The sequence below is a fragment of the Gymnoscopelus microlampas genome (genome assembly GCF_963454915.1).
Source record: "Gymnoscopelus microlampas genome assembly, chromosome: 2".
Taxonomy (NCBI): domain Eukaryota; kingdom Metazoa; phylum Chordata; class Actinopteri; order Myctophiformes; family Myctophidae; genus Gymnoscopelus; species Gymnoscopelus microlampas.
In genome coordinates, this window is record NC_139939.1 from 43,393,156 (window position 1) to 43,410,058 (window position 16,903).

Genomic DNA, 16,903 nt, shown 5'->3' on the forward strand with positions numbered 1-16,903 from the left:
ACTGACTTTTGTCTTTTTATTGTGTTTTTTCTAGCACCTTAACTAACGTCCATAAGTAGGCCTATATCATGCACAGTAAATGTCTGCTGCTATGCTTGCGCACCTTTTATCTTATCTCAGGTACCATGTATAAATATGTAGATAACTTGTTTGTTTGTTTTTTTGTTCTCTTGTTTGATCCTTTCCCCCTTGCCCCACCCCCCTTTCTTATTTTCTATGGAAATAATGATACGATGGGAACTATGCACAAAAACGAATTTCACCCACTTTTATACTTCTGTAAACCTGTGACGTGATAATAAAGCTGATTCTGATTCCTTGTCAGCTTGTAGACCTGCTATTTTTAGCCAAATGTTTGCTTCATAATAGGGGCGCTGGGGTTCATGTGGTCAAAGCACAAGCGTGGCAGTCTAGTTAGTGTTAGTTTGGTGGAGCAGTGGCAGGGCTGTTGTATCAGTGTTGTATAATGGAGAGAGGGGGGTCACATGGGCAGGGCAACTCCTGTGGCTGTACCATCTGGTGGCCTTGGCACACAAGGGCAAAGATGTGACCTGGGCAACACAGAGAAGCATGCAGATCATGGCCAAACCGATCCCACACCAAGACAAACAATGACAATTGTTTTTTTTACAATACTTTAAGAGGTGAGGATGGCAATAAAAGGTGAATGGAAAGGGTGAAGGAAGGCAATTAATGTGCTTTTCTAGGCATGATTATCTGGTTAGTTCTAATGGCCCCCCAGGAGTAAGGCTGCGTGTGATTAGGCTGATGATGACGAGAGGAAATGATCGGTGTAAAGACATTGATCACAATGAAGATGAAAGGTAAAGGCAAATGGGTCAGCGGCATATTATCATATTAAGGTTTTCAAAGTGGCAAAAAATAAATAAAATACAGCAATTCCCTAAAAGGCTTTTCTTACGTCGATTGGAGTGTCACCTATACACTTGCATTCAAGAATAAAGCCAATAATATGTTTTCTATACGACTGTACGCTAGTAACATTTGATTTGAATACCCCATATTTGATGTGTCATGGGCACAAGATCTTTTACAAAAACGTTGTGCCTTACAGTGAAGAAAATGCAAACATCTACAAAACTTGTTTGTTACCCTGAATGGCGCATATCAGTACGGAACATTAATATTTATCCATCCATAAATGATCTTTAAGCGGATGATGATTATCTTCAGCCGCTTATCCAGAGTCGGGTTGCGGAGGCAGCAGTTCCAGCAACGAATCCCAGACTCGCCTTTCCCTGTCCACCTCAGCCAACTCTGACTGGGGGATCCCGATGGATTCCCAGGCCAGCATGGAGATGTGATTCCTCCCACCTGTTCCTAGGTCTGCCCTGTGGCCTCTTTCCACCTGGGTGTACCTGCCTGGAAGGGGCAGCTACATACACTGTTTTTGCATGGTATGACAGAACTATTTCATCCGCACACATTTCCATCCATGATTTATTTTTGTGCTTATTTGAATCTCTGTTGCAATCACTCCATCAAAACTATAAGCATGTCATGTGCTGTTTGAGACCTCCACCAATGAAGGTGAAATAAAATGAATACAACCGTTTTCTAATGCACTGTCAAGAATATGTTAAATGGCAAAGCTAATGCCTTCATTTGCAACTACTAAATAAATGAAGATTGTCGACATGTTTGCATTATAGTGAAAGTTTGTGTTTTCATTTTTTTTCTTTTTTCCCCCCCTTTTTGGAGCATTGAACTCTTTATCTGTGGTTGAAATTAGGACCATCATTTGGATTTGCCAGAAAAGGACATACAGATTATATTGAACTTCATTGTGTTTATGTTGTCACTGTGATATTTGCCTTGATCATTTGCTACATTTGCTTTGTTGGGTCCGATTTATGGCTTATGGGTTCATGGTGGACTGTATTCGTGCACTGATGTATTAATACTGTCAGAGGAAACACTGGCTGTCACCCCTAGTAAACCGACGGTATAATCGATTTCATGGCATCCTCATCTGTCTCCCCACAACCAACTAGTTTGTGATCTGCGATGGGTTCCACACCACTAAGCTCTGAGAGTAGTTTTTTTGCTGCTATAGTTCCAGGGCCACAAATAATAGCACTTCCTGCCCCAAGATGTCTAGAATGTGGTCATGTAACGGCTGTCTTCATCAAGTCTACTTTGCAGGAAGGCATCACGTGCATCTCCAAGGGTGAAGATGTGAGCCTTGGGCCAGTCATCAACGGCTGGCAATGCATTATGTATACTGAGATGTCCTCAGAGCTGGGCTCAATGCAGATCCTCGATCAGTTCCTCTGGTGTCTGACTATCAGCGTAATCCACTCGATAGGCTCTGACACTGAGGCAAAGAGACCATCTCTCTCATGTTTGTCTAGCAGGGCCTTAGTCTTGCATCAGAGATCTCTGCGTCTACAGTATGTCTGGGGGGAGTGCCAGTGGAACATTACATGGAGAGGCCTGCATTGGGGCTATACCCCCTGGTAGTGATTCAATTGTCATTGAAGATATTATCACAGCTGCTGCTTTGTTAATAGCGCTGTGCTGCTATGCAGAGACTCGCTTTGTTCCATTTCAGTTTAAGTTTAGAGACTTTATTCATTTAGCCTTCTTCTTTGTATTACATTTTATTCATGTTTAATGGCTGCTGTACCTTTTAATCTCTGGACCCCAGGAAGACTAGCGACCGCTATTGGGAAGCTAATGGGTACGAGAATGAAGAAAGTGCTTTGAATTTAAATAGAATTGAGAAAATGGGAGGTGTGTGTGTGTGTGTGTGTGTGTGTGTGTGTGTGTGTGTGTGTGTGTGTGTGTGTGTGTGTGTGTGTGTGTGTGTGTGTGTGTGTGTGTGTGTGTGTGTGTGTGTGTGTGTGTGTGTGTGTGTGTGTGTGTGTGTGTGTGTGTGCGCGTGCGTATATCTATGTAATGTTTGACAGAGGGCTCCAGAAGCAAGGCTGGAAGTTGTCAGGCGCACCCATGCTGTGACATCTTCACTCTGTCAAGGACGCCCTCTGTGACACAGGTACGATGTAAGACACAGCACGTGTGTGTGTGAGTGTGAGTGTGAGTGTGAGTGTGAGTGTGAGTGTGAGTGTGTGTGTGTGTGTGTGTGTGTGTGTGTGTGTGTGTGTGTGTGTGATCCCACTATCCCAGTGTCATCCTGTTGATTAAAACTTTGAGCATCAATGGCTACATATTTAATCAGATTACAGTGCACCACGGTCCCTATCGCTCACTTTCAGTCAGAGTGCTCCATCGTCTTTGGTGGGCACCAAAGAGGGCATGTATTTTTAGCATGCGTGCCCCCAGTGGGAATCAAACCCCCAACCCTGGCATGTCTTAATGTCCCGCTCTACCTACAGTACATACACTATGACGTCTATCTCCAAGGTACAGTATGGCGTTTGTAAACATACAGTATAGTGTATAGAAACAATCATAACAATACTGTACGTGTAAAATCCAAAAAGGATGTACTCTTAGATCGTTGTAAATTCAGTGATTCACTCAGTCATTACTCATGAAAAAAAAAAAAAAAAAAGAATTGCACCCATCATTTTGGAAGAAGAGGTGTCACTTTTGAGTGGATATCTATTTTTGGAATTCATTTCACACAAATGTGCTCCTTGAGCAGTAATGTATGATAATAGAACATTTGCACAAAAAGGGATACCAGGGTGGTTAAAGTTAAAGTGATTAATCACTTATTGGAAATGTGTTTGTGGGTGACTTGTCTGATCATTTGGTGACCTGCCACAAGTAAATCAATGCGTGGGAACACAAATTATGTCTAATTGACTGAAACTAATTGGCTTGACTGACCTCTAAATGATTATCTGCAACAGAAATTGGTAAGTTTGCAAAGAAACTGCGTATGTGCGCACACCCATCTCTTTGTGCACATATTTTTAACAGCATTATAAGCTTGCTGACCATGCTTATTTCATTTGATCCAAGTCTTTGAATACATCAATACCTCCTCCTTTGACAACCTGTCATCGATCTACCCCTACTGATGCCGACACGGGATGGGTTCTCTGGGAGAAGAGAACAGCAGTCAGCCAAATCGTGGCATGGAGTAGACTGCTGGAGGGTGTACAAGCTAAGAATCTGACAGCTGTCATAACGTTTATAGATTTTGAAAAGGCGTTCGACAGCGTGCACAGAGGAAAGATGATCACCATCCTCCGTGCCTGAGGAGTGCCAGCAAAGCGGATACACTGTATAAGTGCTGCGTACACCCACCCACACTCTCGCCACGGTCTGCACCTCTGACGGAGACACGGACCCGTTCGATTTTTACAGGGAGACACCCTTGTCCCACTCCTCTTTTCATTGTTCGGGATTCTCCCTGAGACAAACCATCCACAGGAGAGAGAGTGAGAGCTGGGCTTCACCCTGACAAAGCAATGCATCCTGGCAGTTCGGCAGTTAACAATTTGTCACAGCCCTAGCCTCAGAAACTGCCGCTCAAGCCCAAGAGCTCCTCACTTATATGTTGAACGAGAGTGTCTGAAAGTTGGACTGCAGGCTCACATCGAAAAAGACAAGATGTCAACATCTACACTACAGTATGCAGGTCTGACTCGCTGCCTTCAAATAAAAAACAAAACGCTAAACGGAGCGAGTCAGTCTGGATTCCATGCTGGGTCTGCAGAAGGTGACAGAGAAAATGGTCACTGCCTATGGCCCTCTGAGCTTGTAGAATCCCTCCCCATCATGTAGGAATCAACTCAAGGGAAGGCCAACAGAGGCAGATAGAGGACAACATACTGTACTGTACATCAACATCCTGCAACGAGATGCAGAGGTCTCCTCGGGAGATGAGCTGCGCTGCAGCGCTCCTGTATGGAGGATAGGACGGTTTGGAGAGGGAGAACCAGAGGGTCCCGCACTGCTCGAGGATCACCCCCGGCCACGAGGACCTTATACAACCAACCTCGAGTATTCCAAGTCAACAGTACATAATTGCAGCCAAACAGATGGGGTTTTATGCTCTACAGTAGTTCAACATTTCAAAACGCGGGCTGACGTCCTAACCGCTTCCAGAAAGATCACTGCAGTTTGCAGTGGTGGAAGAAGTACTCCACCACTGTCCACGATGCGACGCGTTGTGAGCTTGTAGATCGGCTTTTTACAAATAATAATACGTTTTCAAATAATTGTAGTGGAGTACAATATAAAAAATAAAAAAAATACCTCAACATTTTACTTAAGTACAGTACTGGAGAAAATGTGTAAACACTCCTGGTCATTCAGCATAAGGTGTGTGACCTGCAGTGGAAGACTAAGCCAGAAGGTAGGCTATATTCTTATCAACTCCATGACGCAAAGTGCGGAGATGAAGGGATAGGGAACAATAGCCTGGGAACCCCACGAATCTGCCATTGCAAAAAAAACATGCCCTCGGCAGGTTTGGTCTGGCACCGCTCAGCTGTGATTGGATCACCAGAGGCATTTTTTGAATTGGCCCTTTGGAAATGCACGTTCCACACAGAGATTCCAGACTAATATCTACACAGTGATATTAGTCTGACCATGCCAGGCTAAGGGAACAATACAGAGAAGAGAATGGAGCATGGAGGGAGGGAAAGGTAAGGCCTGTGTTAATCCTGCAGGCGAATTTAATCTCAGCTTCACCCAGCTGAGGGCTGCTCAGACGCTTATGATGAACGCTATGATGAGCGGTTAAGTGTCTTGCTCGGGTAGACTTTGACACATAGACCGGAGGCGAACGGGTGACCTTCTCATTACCAGAGAGCCTGTCAACCAAGGTACGGACAAAAATTGAGATATTAGATAGAGGGAGATACAGACAGAAGGTATAAGAGAAGAAAGGGAAAAGATGGGAATGGTTGGTAGGGATGCCCACAGACACAGATGCAGGCACACACACACACACACACACACACACACACACACACACACACACACACACACACACACACACACACACACACACACACACACACACACACACACACACACACACACACACACACACACACACACACACACACACACACACACACACACACACACACACTGCCAAGACAGGGTTATGAATTATTCAGTAGAAAAGAAGTGTTGCTGCAGGCAGTGGTGTGTGGACTGTGTCCTCTGCAACCCAGGTTTAACCATTCACCTTGGACTGTCAATCTCTCTCGCTCTCTCACACACACACACACGCACACGCACGCACACACACACGCACACACAGGGATTTTGCATACAGAATCCCCGTCCGTAGTGCTGACGTCATAGACGGGCTACCATGACATTTCCATAATACGGAGCACCCTGATGTCATCAGTTTCAGTTCAGTTTATTTTTATTTATAGTGCGACATCACCCCAAGGGGTCTCTGTGCATTTCACAACAGGTCATACAACAAAAGTAGCCACAGTAGCAAAGAAACACAGTAAAATGTGCCCGCACGCATGGTCAAACAATTACCATGCGGCAGTGCACAGCTGAAAACGTACAGATCAGCAAAAAAAGGGAAAAAAATAAAATAAAATTTAGAACAATGTTTAAAACCACAGGGCAAGTAGAGGTGGTCATAACAATAAAAAAACTATAAATAAAAGATCGATTTTTAGCCTTGATTTAAAAATGTCCAAAGAGTTGGCATCTCTAACAGCTGGAGGGAGAGCATACCAGAGACAGGGGGCACGATATGTGAATGCTCTGCCCCCAAATGTTAAATGTTAGGCCAGCATCCTGGGAGCATAATGGTCATCCAGGGATGTAAGGTTTTTATTAAACTGGACATGTAGGATGGAGCAAGTCCGTTCAAGGCTTTATAGGTCAGGAGTAGAACCTTGAGGTCGGCTCTGGCCTGTATCGGCAGCCAGTGTAGTGCTATGAGTGTTGATGTAATGTGATCAAATTTCCGTTTTCTAGTTAGTACTCTAGTACTAACTACTCTAGTATATTGAAATATACGCACTGTGATCTATGTGAGAGGTAGGAGCGGAACCAGTCAAGTGCGATACCCCTGATACCAACCAGATGTTCTAGCCGATCAAGGAGAATGAAGTGATCGACCATATCAAATGCGGCACTAACGTCTAGGAGCAGCAGGATATAGGTCCTGTCTTCATCCATCTCCATTAATAGGTCATTTGTGATTTGTGATTAGGAGGTTGAGAGTTAGTTGTGGGTGGGGCTATGGCCATGCTCTTGGCCTGTTCTCTAATCAACTCCACTTTGTCGAAGAAAAAAGTGGAGTCGAGGGGACTGAGGGAAGGAGGAGGAGGTTGGTGATTGTGTCGAATAGGAATTTGGGGTTGTTCTTCTTATTGGCTATTAATGCGGAGTAGTATGCATTTTTTTAGCGGCGCTAGCCTGATGATAATGGGTAGTGACAACGGGTACAACAAGTACTCTGACAATGGGTACAGTGGGTACTCTGATGAGTACTACCATAACCGTGGGGGCGCAAGAACAACGGGCATCATTCCCAACGGGCTTCATTCCCAATGGGCATACTGTAGGCCTAGTTAGAGTTATATTAAAAGAGAATTTTACTGTGTAGCAAGCTACATATCTTGTGCTTCTTTGATAGTAAATCCAAGCTAAAGTTGAAACAAACAGCGTTGATTCCAAAATGAACACGTTACTCTGCCAATTTCACAAAGACTAAAATCATATGCCTGCGCTCTGCAATTAAGGCCATTCTGATTCTCAAGAGCACTCAAAAAACACAAGGCTACTACTGGAACACATTCAGCAGCTCTGTGCCAAACATAAGGGGTCCCTGTGGATCTCTGAAGACATGTTGATGACGTCAGAATCATAATCATCTTTATTGTCACATCACAGGTTTACAAGTGCAAGCTCCATCGTTTATGTTGATTCCAGGAAGAGAAAGAGAAAAGAATAGGGGGGACTGGGGGAGCAGGAAAGAAAAGAAGGACCCGAAAACAAAAAGATATTTACATATCTATTTACAACATAGCATAATATTATCCATCCGTGTAACGTCATGTTGAGGACGTCAACCTTGCCCAAATATGGATGGAGGGTGGAACAGTGGATTTGAGATAATATAATAATAATAATATGAATTCACAACATGTGAAAGATATTTACGCAAACATTCCTTATGTATGAAAGGAAATTCAGGGATTTACTTCATTGCACTTCTGGCAGTGTGCACTATAAATTTGGCACTGATTGGTCCAGTGGTTTGTGAGATTAGCAGAGAACACACACATGCGCGTGTGCGCGACCACACACATACACACACACACACACACACACACACACACACACACACACACACACACACACACACACACACACACACACACACGCACGCGTGCAAACGGTCCCTTTCTAAGGGCTGTGAAAACACATGCCAACATTGCGGTACAGCCCTCTCATATCACGTACACTATAGTTGAGGTTGATTCAGATTCAGTTCCCTTCATTCAAAATAAACATTTAAACTGCGATTACCATAATGCTGACCTGAACAATGACCTCTTATAGATTTGAAAAGGTAACCTCAGGCTCTACACAACAAAACAATCGATTGTGGGCATAGAGTGCACTGACTGAATGAAAAAGTGAATGTAACCTGCCCTAATCCACCACAAACTCAAGTGCACTAAGTGCATTGCAGTAATGATACTTTTACTTAAGTAAACAATTTGTGCACTTTTTCCCAATTCCACTTCATCTCCGAGTCCCAGCTAGTGCCATGACTGCAGAGACACCACACCCCTCCCATTCATTTCACTGGCTCTTGAAACCTGACTTTAGCACGAGACTGATGCATAATAAGCCGCTGATATATCAGGCGGTGAGATGAGTTGATCTACAAGCACTTGTTGATGGTGAGACAGGCCATCTCCATCACTAACGCCTGACAAGGCCAGAGCAACAGAACACCAGCGAAGACCAAGACAGCCTAAATTACCTTTACGGATTATGGAGTTTATTATTGTCAGGGGGTTCAAGGAACATTGTTACTCATTGCCGACTTTGATGGCCGACTCACAAGGTCCCAGTGGTGGACACACGCCAGGTTCTGTGAGAGAAACAATCAACCAGCGTCATGTCGTTCTGCACGAACGGTAGCTCATGCGCGTCATTCAGCGCATGTTTGAGTATCATGAGACTCCACGATGAGCAGTAGTAGAAAAAAAACATTTGCAAAAACAAACTTTGCATCGGTTATAATAGACGATTTTCACTCTTACACGCGTCTCCCATTATGCCGCTGTAAGGGGTCTGCAGAATGGACAACAGGGGCAGATCTGGAAATATTCAACGTTCCTTTGTATGTTGGTGAGTGATTAGCGACACATCAAACATACAACCTAAAATGACCGGGACTCTCCTTTAAGTAAAACATTTGAATACTTTTTCCACCACTGCAAGTTCCTCTGCAATATTTATGAGAATGGCATTATCTGTGCCAGTGAAACACAAAAGTATTATTGTGGGTTTGACCCGTTATCAACAGATAATGTTTTCTGTATGTTTTACTTGTTTTGACTGTACTGTGTAATACGTGACTTTCTGTGTGGGATATGAATTCTTGGCCTTGGAGATGAATTCTTGGCCTTGTCCCAATATTCTCTAAGGGATGGATCTGTCATATTTATGGATGTTTTTCGGAGAGACGTGGGTTTCACTGTATGTATTTGAATGTCAATTGCGTCTCCGTTTTGGTGATGCTCTTGCTGTGCTTTTTGAGTGGTGTCACTGGGCCTTTCTCATTCTGGGGCAGCCAGAGCTCACTGGGAGACTTCTCTGTCTCTGTCAGGTGTGTCCGTGCGTGCGTGGCGTGCATGCTTGCGTGCCTATGTATGCAGAGGTGTAAAGTAACTATTGTGAGGTATTTTTACTTTACTGGAGTGTTTCCAATTTGCAGTACGTTTACTTCTACTCCGCTACATCTCAGAGGCAAATATTCTACTTTTACCCCACTACAAGTATTTGAAAACTTGAGTTACTAGTTACTTTGTAGATTTTGATTATTATTACAAGACATAAATTAACCACTTCAACCCTACAGTATACATTTCGGCCATTTGAAAATAGCTGATCTACAATGCTCACAATGTTTGTAGATCTGCTATTTTCAAAAGATTTGTATACATTTCATACATTTCAAAACTTGTGAAATGGGACATTCTGCATAATGAGTACTCTTACTTTTAGTACTTTAAGTACATTTTGATGCCAACACTTTTACTCAAGTACATTTTGAATTCCTTTTTCCACCACTGTGTTCGTCCATCCGCGTGTGCCTGTGTTCGAGCATTCTTGTAGGTAGTTTTACTAAGGTACTTTAGTTATTCTTTTCCTATATTGTTGATCTAACCAGTAGACCAGACAAATCTTTCATTGCCTGGCTCGAACCAAACAAACAAGAGTGAGAAGAAGAATACAAAAATACTCTTTCTATGTTGGTGAGAGGATATAGAGGCTTGTTAGAGGTCAGTGTTGCAGACAGACAAAAATGTTTTGTGTTTTCTCAGGACAAATGTACTGTTTCTCTCGTCGAAAACATTTTGTCCTGCTACTTGGCTTTGATTTCTCCTTGTTGCCTCTGCACTCTTTCTGAGAAGTCTGAAGCCCATTGACGACTTGAAAATGCAACTGCCGGGGCTTTGCTTCTCCCCCTGAGCTCTCTCTCGATATATATAGATATATATATTAAATTCCTCCTCCTCCCTGGCTGTGTTTTATACTCAGAAACCGAGAATGAAAGCCATGACCCTAGCGGGTCGTCGTTTATTACTCAGGGCCATGCACTCTCACTCTCTCACCAAAGCATACATATAACATATAACATAAAACGCACACGCACACACACACACACACACACACACACACACACACACACACACACACACTTTTAAGCCCTAACCCTCAAGTGTGAGTTTAATTATAAATAGCCGCCGATGTAATGTACAAGCTCACAATACATTGTCAGCTTGTAGATCAGCTATTTTGGGTGTGTGACAGCATCACAGCAAAGTTGTATAACTCAATCCAATCTAACAATTGTATAAGCATAAAACAGGAGAATGGTCCTCACCACGTCTGTTTCTGAAATTTGACTACTACTAGTACTTTTGGAGACTTTGGTCCTCGCACGTATAGTAATACTAGTGGACACGCGCGCACACACACACACGCACGCACGCACGCGGTGCTAACTCAACCATACAGCCTCTGAGTCTGTACCGATGTATACTTTAAAATGATAGTGCACAATAGGCTACTAATGATCAGGCACAAGTACAGCACACCTTTAGGTCATCTGGGCAACAGCTATCAGGCAGGATGGTTAATGTTAGAGATTTAAATAGGCAGGATTTTAGCCAAGCTGATTGCCCAGAGTGATGCTGATGATGGAAGGGAGCTCCTGATGCCTTTTAGTGTTGGCCTTCAGCCACGTATTAGAGACATTTTGCTGAGGCACAGAACGTTCAAGCAAATTGTGTTCTAATGGCATTGTCTGCTAATTAGCAGTTATACATCATCCGTCTCCCGGCACAACACACACAGTTATGCAGTCTATTGTGTGTGCGTGTAGTACCGTGTACTATAGACACACAAACACACACTCACTCACTCACACACACACACACACACACACACACACACACACACACACAAGTGAAGTCTTACAGTACCTCTGGTTAATTGGCAGTGGTGGAAAAAGTACTAAAATGTTTTACTGAAGTAAAAGTATCAATACTGCAATGTAGACAGCATACTCTGTTACAAGTAAAAGTCCGGAATTCGAAATTATTCAGAAACTAGATAAAGTGCTCCTCGGAGCACAGGTCTCCGCCAGGTCAGATACGTTATTGTGGCCTCCTGGTGGCGCTATAATAGGCCAATGTGAAAAGGGTGCCATTTATTCTTAGGTCGTTCACGGCAATCGGACACTGCATTCATGATTTGAAGCATTTTGTTCCAAAAATGTGTTTTGCTAAATTAGACCTGCTGGTGGCGCTATAACAGGCCAATGTGAAAAGGGTGGCATTTCTTCCTCGGCCTAGTGGGAATGTGCGTGTGAAATTTCATGGAAATCGCACGCTGCGTTCATGGTTTGAGGCAGTTTGTTCAAAACGGACCAATCCTGAAAACTTTGGATGGCAACCTTAACCAATAAGGATGGAATATGGGAAATCGGACAGATCAGGGTTGATCACATGACTATAGAGATACTGTGTACCGATTTGCATGACATTTGGTTAAAAACTGTAGGAATAATGTGAAAAAAATGGGTTTTGCACAAATCGGCCTCCTGGTGGCGCTATAACAGGCCCATGTGAAAAATTTGAGGCAGAGGTTCTGAATTGGCATCCAGGGAGTGTGTGTGCACAGTTTCGCAGCGACCGGGCCAACGGTGCCGGAGATTTGGTGGTAACACACGGACACACGGACGGACACACGGACGGACACACGGACGGAGGGTAAAACATACTCTCTCGCCATGCCTTACGGCCTGGCGGAGACAATTAAGTACAAAAGTATTGGTATCAAAATGTACTTAAAGTACCAAAAGTAGAAAGTACTCATTATGCAGAATGTCCCATTTCACAAGTTTTCAAAAATGCATAAAAATCTTTTGAAAATAGCAGATCTACAAGCTCACAATGCATCGCATTCGCGACTGCCATCATTACCCATGTCTAACTGGTTCCGATGAGTCTGCATCTAATTCAGTTATCACTTTACCTGTATAAATACTAACCCATTAGACTCTGTTCCCTGGTTGGTTGTTCCTCAGTCCGTTTTTGGACTGAAACTTCCTTTTTCCCCCTCTTTTTTGGGGTGAATTTCCTGCCTAGACTTATGTATCACCTCCCCATAGTGTGCTCCGTGTCTGATACGTAATAATCCATCCCATAAAAACAATAACAATAACTGAAAACAACACTTGGTGCGGAAAGGAAACAGTCGACCATTCTCTCCGTGCAAACAGTTCTTTGTTATTCCCGTGGACACCTGGTGTGAATGTCTCACACATTGGCTGAAAAACATTGGTATACTATATACCCACTTTCACCACCATTTTAACTGTGTGTGTGTGTGTGTGTGTGTGTGTGTGTGTGTGTGTGTGTGTGTGTGTGTGTGTGTGTGTGTGTGTGGCAAGCAAAACCAGAACCACCTGCAAACAGGCATTTTTTAACATATAAACCCTACTGTCTGCTGACATCTTGTGGCAAATAATGGTAATTACGACAGAATATCAACCCAAACAGCAATGTACCAGTTCAAACCATAGACCCTAAAAACGAATGGACAAAGCCATTTCTTTCGTTTCTACAGACCGTTTTGAAGCATTTTTTTCGGCTAATTGAAATCCGCCATCTTTGAACTTCCGGTCCTGAAATGCTACCGGAAACAACTGCTATTGGCTGGAACCGCAACGAGGGCGGGTCTTCACTCGGTAGAATCAGTACAAACCCTAGAAACATGCCTTACTTTATCATTAATTTTAATGGGACCATACTAAACGCATATCATGATGATTTAAAAAATGACTTTAAACTAGCGATTGAAAACATTAAGTGTTTATGAAAACACTACTAAGGTAACCTCGCTGTCTAAAGGGCCAGCGAGGTGAATGGAATAAAGGATAATTTAGAATTCTCTCTGTGGCACCGACTTGAAGCATTAGAGCTTCAACAACTCCATATACTGATGTCGATCTGTAGCCTCTGACTGGTCTTTCATTTCATGGTTGAACTGAAGTTGGGAAACACTAACCTCCAACAGCAAATGAATGACAAACAAACTTCCTGGCTCACAGAAAGGTACCATTTACACCATGGGTGTGCATCTCTCCCTTATAAGATGATATGATACGTATCTACATACAGGGACAACGATACGATTCAGGGACGATATATTTTAAAACAGAACAATTCGGTGTGATTGGATGATGCGATTCGATGCTATACAATTTTGAACTGTATTAGATTGCATTAACATTTGACTGTTAAGCTTAATTTACATTACATCACATGAGGCCGTCGCCCCTTGCCAAAAAGTACAGATCTACAAGCTAAGAAAGGGCTGCAATGCATTGTAGATCTGTTCTGTTTGGAAAGCGACACAGTCGTAAAATGAATTGGGCTGCACTGTGTAATGTATGTTGTGTTGAGTGAAATCAGAGAGTGTGTTGGTTGGGGGCGTTACCTTATGCAGGGCTACGGTTTCAGCAAACACAATATCCTCAGACTCTATACAGTCTGAGGATTGCTATACAACTCTGGCATGCATTTGTTTGTGAAACGCTTGGTACTTGGTATCACGTACTGCACCTCAGCTCAAACGTGTTTACCATGTCTTGAAAGCCATCACTCTCAACAACTACACTGTAAGGTTGTAAAACCTTGTCGTGATTACAATATGCCTTCTTTTTACTTGGTTGGGCACCGGTGTCATGCACCAAAAATAGCTTCAGAAATGTGATCTTGTCTATCAGAAATAACTGCTCTTTTCGGTGTGCAACACAGGCACGCAACCAAGTATAAATCAGAGACCCCGCCGAGTAAGGATTAATTAATTAATGGATCCTTTTATTTCAATGGAAAAGAAAATAGAAGAGAAATCCTCCAGATCGGCACAGAACCATGTGCCGATAAGGGTTTTCCGTTAATTGTTTCCGCTGGAAAGGGTCATCAAAATTCAGTGGAGCAAGTGCCATTTAAGAAATTAATGTGCAGATAAGAACATCCCAGTTTTAAACACCAGCTTAAATCAGACTGACAGAAGGGAAGATTATGTGATTCTCCCACGGTAATTCTCCCACTGGCCGGTAAGCTGTGTGTATACAATGCCAAAACATGACGTACCTGCACAAATTGTATTGTTAGGCAACGGTTTGTGTTTAATATGATGTCAGACTAAAGCTATGTAAGGGTAGTCTGATGTGGTCACTCCCATCCATTGTACAGTATAAATTCCAGCGACGGAAGATATTTTTCTGACATTTGGCTAATTCAGAGAAGAGGGTGGGAGAGACAGATCCAGAAAGAGCAGTGCCAGATAGAAGGAAGAAGTGTACAGAGACCGAAAAGAGAAAATAAGACTTCATAACGCTGAAAATGGCAACTGATGTGAGACAGGAGCTTTCTCAGCTAATGAATTCAAGTGGATCACACAAAGATCAATCCATAAAGTACCAACAGGTCTTGGAGAAGGCTATTCAGTTTAAAGATGCAGATCAACTGGAAGCTTTGAAGGCGTTTGTTGAAGCAATGGTCCATGATAATGTCAGCCTAGTCATCTCCAGACAACTGCTCACTGACTTTTGCACTTATCTTCCCAACATGCCAGATGATACAGCTAAGGCTTTATACCACTTCACCTTGGTTGCCATTCAGCGTAGGGTGATTTCTTTTGAGGAGCAGGTTACCTCAATCAGACAGCACTTAGCAGCCATTTATGAAAAGGAGGAGGACTGGAGAAATGCTGCTCTGGTTTTGGTTGGTATTCCCCTGGAAACGGGACAAAAGCAGTACAATGTTGACATTAAGTTGGAAACATACCTGAGAATTGCTAGACTCTACCTGCAGGATGATGATCCCGTTCAGGCTGAGGGCTACATCAATAGAGCCTCCTTGCTTCAGAATGAGTCGTCTAATGAACAGCTGCAGGTACACTATAAGATTTGCTACGCTCGGGTCCTAGACTATAGAAGGAAGTTCATCGAAGCAGCGCAAAGGTACAATGACCTATCTTATAAATCCATTGTCGATGAGAGTGAACGTCTAGAAGCCCTGAAGCACGCACTGAACTGCACCATACTGGCCTCTGCAGGCCAACAACGTTCCCGTATGTTGGCCACTCTGTACAAGGACGAGCGTTGTCAGCAGTTGGCCGCCTTTGGCATCTTGGAGAAAATGTTCCTAGATCGCATCATCAGGGGCGACCAACTACAAGAGTTTGCTGCCATGCTGATGCCTCATCAGATGGCCACTACAGCGGATGGTTCCACCATCCTTGACAGAGCGGTCATAATGCACAACCTCCTGTCTGCGAGTAAACTCTACAACAACATTACTTTTCAAGAGCTGGGAGCGTTGTTGGAAATCCCTGCAGAAAAAGCGGAAAAGATCGCCTCCCAGATGATCACAGAGGGACGCATGAATGGCTTCATTGACCAGATTGATGGCATTGTCCACTTTGAGACCCGTGAGCCACTTCCTACCTGGGACAAACACATCCAATCGCTTTGTTTCCAAGTCAACAACCTCCAGGAAAAGATCCACCAGGCTGCTCCAGAATGGGCGATGCTGGCCATGAAAGCCCAAAAGACCCGGTGAACATCAAAATGTCCTGAGCAACTAAACATTCCCCTCTACCAGTGGTTCACAAACGTTTTCAGCTCCAGACCCAAAGTAGAAATATGGTGTCTACTGTCTCCCCAGGACCCAAACTTACAAAAATACATTATGAATTAATCGCTTAAGCCCAATTTCAAAAACGGTGAAAATAAAAAAACGGGTAACATCGCGATGCCTTGTGAACTTCTAGATAGCTTTTTTTCTTTTGAAAGTTGTTAATGAAACAAAAAGAAATTGGGTAAAAAAAGTGGGGGCAGACGATATTTACTCACATCCAATAAAACGGGTCCAGAAAATACTGCCTTGAACCGCTCCCTCAACCCAGCCAACACTTTTTTTTTTGTTTTTTTTTACAATTGTTTCCCTTCCTACTCAATTATCACACCACTTTTATCCTCATTGAAGATTAGTAATGGAAGAATAGGGGAATTCACTCATACATTGTAGCCGTCACTTGCTGGAATATGCTTGATCTCCAATGTCTTCAACAGAAACAGAGAGAAAAGACAGATTTAAGAGCGTATCCAGCAGGGCAGCTGAAAAACGAATTGTGAGTTTTGACGTTTATG

At 43.2% G+C, this 16,903-nt stretch overlaps 1 protein-coding gene across 1 annotated transcript; it reads left to right on the forward strand.

The window, feature by feature from the left end:
• Positions 1-15,092: 15,092 nt before the first annotated feature.
• Positions 15,093-16,313, forward strand: LOC311055357 (COP9 signalosome complex subunit 4-like; the record flags this gene model as incomplete). Its single annotated transcript, XM_084071518.1, has 1 exon — positions 15,093-16,313. The coding sequence occupies one exon, from the start codon at positions 15,093-15,095 to the stop codon at positions 16,311-16,313; it is 1,221 nt and encodes a 406-aa protein (XP_083927644.1).
• Positions 16,314-16,903: the final 590 nt, after the last annotated feature.